This window comes from Elephantulus edwardii, unplaced genomic scaffold, assembly GCF_000299155.1.
Source record: "Elephantulus edwardii isolate Elephantulus edwardi_28Jun2011 unplaced genomic scaffold, EleEdw1.0 scaffold00077, whole genome shotgun sequence".
NCBI classification, from domain to species: domain Eukaryota; kingdom Metazoa; phylum Chordata; class Mammalia; order Macroscelidea; family Macroscelididae; genus Elephantulus; species Elephantulus edwardii.
The window spans coordinates 10,492,298-10,498,324 of NW_006399827.1; the positions used below are offsets into that span (position 1 = coordinate 10,492,298).

At 39.9% G+C, this 6,027-nt stretch overlaps 1 protein-coding gene across 1 annotated transcript in view; it reads right to left on the reverse strand.

Annotated features, from left to right (window-relative positions):
• CALCOCO2 (calcium binding and coiled-coil domain 2) overlaps window positions 1-3,798 on the reverse strand; it is a 23,785-nt gene extending 19,987 nt beyond the window's left edge. The window contains 6 exon segments of the mRNA XM_006903794.1: window positions 5-123; window positions 615-684; window positions 2,009-2,106; window positions 2,290-2,415; window positions 3,409-3,542; window positions 3,696-3,798. Of these exon segments, the coding sequence (XP_006903856.1) occupies window positions 5-123; window positions 615-684; window positions 2,009-2,106; window positions 2,290-2,415; window positions 3,409-3,542; window positions 3,696-3,762 (614 nt within the window). The 5' untranslated portion in view covers window positions 3,763-3,798.
• Window positions 3,799-6,027: the final 2,229 nt, after the last annotated feature.

The following is a 6,027-nucleotide window of genomic DNA, read 5'->3' on the forward strand; positions in this document are numbered from 1 at the left end:
CTGGTCAGTTAAACTGAGGAGTAGCTGGTCATTTTCCTTTTTGAGGCGTTCCAATTGTTCAGTCTTATCCTGATCTCCAAGAATAAGCTTCTCCATTGCTTTCTCTTGAGTTAACAGCTGAGTCTAAAGCAAAAATAGCAAATATGGCTAAGATATAAGAGAAAGGAAACTAAACAGGAACAATGTTTTTTAAAGAAATTTGAAAACCTTAAAATGACTACTATCCATCTTAAGAGTTGATGATAACTATAGATTGAACAAGTTCCCTGGGGATCATAATTGTTTTTAAAAAAGGACAGGAGGGAAAGTTTGCTTCAAATATAGAAAATATCAACCAAAACCTGAGTCTTTGAAAGGTATACCATTAGGCAGCTGCTACAATGAAATACATATTCCTATGCTACCAAGAAATGGTGGCAGTTGGTAAGACTAAGAATATAGTATGGCGCAAGGAGCTGCAACTACAATCCCAGAGGCTAATGGTTCGAATCCACCAGATGCTCTGCTGGGTAAGGAGGGACAATATCCTCCTGTACCAGTCAGATCTGATCTGACGGTACACACACACAAAAAGAATAAAATTTAAAAAAAAAAAGAATATAGTATGGCATTACCTGAAGCTGATCTATTCTGATTCCCATCTTCTCATTTTCTGAAGACATCATCTGTTTTTTTTCTTTGAGTCTGGTGGTAGAAATGATAATGTGAGACAAATGCTGACCCTAGGCTCTGTATCTCCTGGCCACTGGGAAAAAATAGGGAGCAGTAGTTGTTTATCCTGACAGCAGAGGCTTTAAAGGTGACTGGGCTTTAATCCTATAGGATTATTTTAAATGTACTAATGTCTTCCATGATGTGAGGCTGAACACTGTGACACTGATGTGTCAAATGAGTTAATGGTTGGCTACCCAGTGTGGACAGAGAGTGGGGTGGAGCTCCCCGATTAAAAAAAGCTTGGAAGGAGGAGTGACATCCACTTCTGTAATAGCTTGCCTCTGGAAACCCTATGAACCTGGAGAGAGGATGAAAGGCACCCAAGCGTTGAGGACTCTCCTTCATAGGATCACTATGAATCGCACTAGATGGCACTGAACAACAACAACAACAACAACAACGTCTGCCATTAAATCTCAGGCCTGGTTTAAATTGTTTGTCAAACATTCTTCTAAGTGGTATAGCATTGGTCTGTGCATTGCTGTACAGAGGTAACTCGTGGTTGCTGTGATGCTAAACACTGTGACACTGATGTGCCAAATGCGATAATGGTTACCTATGGTGGACAGTGGTTGGTGGAGCTTCCCAATTAAATGAAACTTGGAAGCAGGAGTGGCATACTTCCAAAATGGTTTGTCTCTGGAAACTCTATGAACATGGAGAAACGACCAAAGTTATACAAGTGTTCAGGTCTTTCATTCATAGGGTCGCTATGAGTCATCTACGACTTGACAACACTTAACAACAACAACAACAACAGTGTCTTCCATTGCAACCCAAGTGGCCCACTAATAGAAGTGCTCAGCTGCTAACTGAAGGGCGGCAGTTCAAACTCATTATGTTTCTGCAGGAGAAAGATGTCTGCTTCTAGAAAGATTACAGCTTTGGAAACCCAGTGTACTTTCCTACAGAGCTACTGTGAATCAGAACTGATTTGATGGCAGGGGTGAGATCAGTGTCTTCTGAAATCCTACTTTGGCTTCTTGACCCAGAGAATGCAAATATTTAATCCCTAAAGTTAATACTTGTGGTAGAAGGTTGTCTCTGAAAAGTCACTGGAGGGTTGGCTATGAGTTGGTTGTGACTCAACAGTATACAACAACAACAAATTTAACACTTGAACTCCTTCCCATTTTGACATAAATTCTCAATTTTAGAATCAAAAGGAAGGAGCCACATTGATAATGGTGTGGAAGAGTATTTCCTCATGAATTACAGAATCTAATTTGACTTCACCTAGGAGTGTTGGAAATGCAGCAGGTCTTCACCTCCAAAAACTATGGGATAAACTCACAGAAGGAACTCTGTCTCCCAGCAGTCCTTTTGCTCCTTCACATTTCGTTCCAACTCCTTATTGATGTTCTTTAGGGTTTCTAACTCCTCTTGTAGTCCCTGAAAGAAAACAGAATAAAAAGTCAAAGGAACAAATCAGCTAGAATCTCAAGCAGCCAGCAAACACTTACTAGTAAAAAGGGGTGAGGGCATAAACAAAAGAGAAGCTGATGCTGGATAGGAGACACGATCAAATTCTTAGGGATGTCTGCGATCCAACTTTTCCTTTGGCCATAGCTATACCTGCATCTTCTGGAGCTCAGTCTGCAAGTCTGAGTTCTGCTTCTGGAGGCTGACACAGCTGTCTTTCAGCTCCTGGTTTTCTTTACAAAGCTCCTTGTTTCGCTGATCAAGCTCCTCCACTTCTCCCTAGGAAACACCATTGCATAAATTCAGACTTGATCCTGTAGAGTTCAATGAGTATTTGTTGCTGCTGCTGTTCTGTACTATGAAATTAGAACTGACTCATAGCTGACCTTTCAGTGCGTTGTCACAGGCTGTAAATCGCACAGGAGGAGACGGTTTTCTCCCTTGGAGGAGCTGGTAGATTTAAACCAGCTGCTTTTGGATCTCTCAACTCCTGACCCACTAGGCCACCAGAGTTCCCTAACAGATAGTCTCTCTGAAAGAAAATTTCCCTTCACTTATCTGTGTACCCTAATGGAACTAGTAGTAGCTTGTAGTGTAATTATAAGTGCAGCATGAAGGCTATTATTACCACAACAGGGAGATAAGCAAAAATGAAGACCATAAAAAGTAAAAAAGGAGGAATGATAGAAAAAGGAGACACTATAGATTCTTCCTGCAAACAGTAGTGTATGTCTCTCCTACTATATTTAGCTCCTTGATATCAGGTACAGTTAATCAACACTTAAAAAGTGATCACTAACACTTAAAAAGTCTATCAGTGCTGAACGAAAAGTAGATGTCTGCTTAAATGATTAAGTAAGTAAATTAATCTAATACATGATATACTCTGGGTTAGAACTCAAAGAGATCGAAATAAGAGTATTTGGTACTTCTATCCTCAAAGAAGCAAATTTCTAAAAAGAAATTAATCATTTTACTATGGTAGTAAGAATTAAGTATCTTGAAGAGTCAAGGAGATAACGGGGGGGGGGGAAAGTTGTACAGATGAGAGAGATTATTTAACGTTATGATTCTTATTTAAGGCTGTGAAAAAATTTGAGTGGGTTTGAGTGAGTATAATTATTTCCAACACTATCTGACTCAGAAGACTTATTAATTCCACTCTATCCAGGAACTGCTAATAGTTTTGGGGGGGTTTTTTTGGTTTTTTTTTTTTTAGAACTGCTCATCTTAACGGCAGAAAAAAAAATTGTTGACAAGATGTCTACCAACCTGAGTGCTAACCACCAGGATGTCGTCTTCATTTTCTGGACGGAACTGGAAAGGGATACTAGCTCCCCGGACCACACCATCCTGATCCACATAGCAGAACTGGTAATATTCGTCATCCTTGGGCAGGTAATAAGCTGAAATGACATAATTTTTAACCCAAAGTAAGATCTATTCGGAAATTTACAAATCTGGGGTTTTTATCTGCTCCCAAAAGCTCAAGCACAAGAGGATTCAGGAGTCTTGTCTGCTCACTGTCACCAACACCTTTGACCCAGTATTTTTCTTACCTTTGAACTGAACTTCTTGCTGTTTGGCTGATTCATTGTTCAGGTCAACAGGCAAAGTAACCCACATGAAGGTGTAATACTCGCGGGTTGTCTTCCACCCCACCTGCAAAGGACAAGGCGACACTTGTTTCAGATCTGAAAGGATTCAAGTATCTTTTCCTTAAAAACACATTTACTTTTTGTTTGAACATGCTTAACATACAACAGTATAGGCTCACTATGCCAGGATTCATACACCTTTGAGAAAATATAATTTAGACTTCTGACAATGTCTGATACAACTAAAAACTGGCATGAACATGCAGAGTAAAATAGCAGGCCTAGAAGGAAGTAAAACTGATTACTTAACATTCAGTACAAACCCTTCAAAAATTACATCTCCAGGTCAGAAATAAAATAGAGTAACTTAGGGGGAAAAGCTCTGGGACAGTGATTTTAATCCTGCTACCTTCTTACAATGGGTTCTTGGGATTTCTACACCAGAAAGCTGTCTGGCTTGTATTCTTCACTCATCTGTGTCCAATTCAGCCTTGTCACTTAAGCTAACATAGTTATACTACTGCATTTTAAAAATACATTCTTTTGAATAATGTATGTAGGTAGGAGTAAGGGGAAGCAAAAGCCTTAGCAATTTGGTAGTCATAAAGGTCTCTTCTAGGTATTGAATGCAGTAAATCATAAGACACAAACAAGGACACAGCAAAACATGCCTCAGAGCAGAAAGCTGGCTGAAAAGATCTTTTCACTAAATGTAATATACGAAAAATAAGAGTACACCAGAAACTAGAAAGGGACCCACTGTATCTTCAAGAAGAGATCACAGCAAATGAGAGGCAAAATTACATTTATTGCCATATTTTGACCCTGCTTGAGCCCAGTGGGAAGGCAAAGAACTGAAAATAAAATTTACTTTTATATATTAAGGAACCAGAACCAGAGTTGAAAGGCTATACCGAAAGCTCATCAGAACATACTAAGGCATGTTTTAGTGTCTCATTAATACACACCCCATTGGTGGAAGCATCACAGAGCCACTGCAGCCTGCGGTGGTGCAGGAAACAGAAATTTTATGGTGTCCTCATTCACATCCTGGAGTTTTTTAATGCACTGTGACCGAAATACCATTTGAGAAGGCCTCAGAATTACTGCTGCTTTGGAACAAGGAAACAACTTCTAGCCATCTGTAGTTTTTGGCTTTGGCTGCTTCACTAGATCAGACTTAAGGCAAAAATGGCTTTCCTAGTCCCAGTCAGTGTCTGTGGCATATTTCCCTTCTTTGAAATTTTGAACACATTAAAATATTCAGGAGAAGGAGAACACAGGATTCAAATTAATCTGAAGGAAAGCAAGTGGAATGACTCTCACCCACTTTGGAGTCTATGATCAATGGTGAAATTCTTCATATTGAGAAGATTGAGCATATATATATTTTCAAAAACATTTTGAACTAAGTAAGCACTCACTCATTCACTGCTGTTAAGTTGAAACCAACTCCTGCTAAGTACCTACTAGAAACCAGGAACTATTGGTAATAAGGAGGTGAGGAAGTGACTAAGGCTATGCAGAAAGAACACTGAGACACGAAGGACAAAACTCTTCATTCTCTAATTGTTCAAGGGAACCCAGCACAATCAGAGTTTTAGGAGATTTGATTTTATAAGAAGAATCAAAAGTTTGGGAGCCAAACTCAACTCCTAAAATTAAATACTGCTTCACTACTTAACTCATTGTGAGACTTTGGGAAAGTCACATCTCTCTTCTGATTCTATACATTTTATTTATCTGCAAACAAGTGATTATACTACAACATATGATGGGGATGCTGTGCTGAGGAGTAGAAAACAAATGTATATACAGAGACACAAAAACTTCACCAAAGGTTACACACGTAGTGTTCTCAAAAACAAAAAACCAAATGAAACAAACAAAAACCCCTTTGTGTTCTTTTTTAGTAGTGTGAAGCTTCTTTAAGAGTTCAGCTTTTTCTCCTCGGCAGGGGCAGCTGTGGTGGAGGGGGGCAGGTCCACCTCAGATGAGGCTTCTGAGGTTGGCACTGGCCTTTGCAAACCAGCCAGGCCAGAAAAGTTCATCATTTACACCAGCTGCTTTAATGAGGACATTGATCTTCTCTTCTGCAATGGTCACCTCATCGTTGTGTAGCATTGAAGATGCAAGAGAACTTGGAGACAGAGGCCATTTACAGGTGTGCTGAACAGGCAGCTGCTGGGCATGGCCTTAGTCTCCAGTTGAAATGAGGCCCTCACCACAGAGCAGTCCGGCCTAAGCCTCTTCGGGAGAATTGGACACCTCAGTGACAGCTGAGAAAACCAAC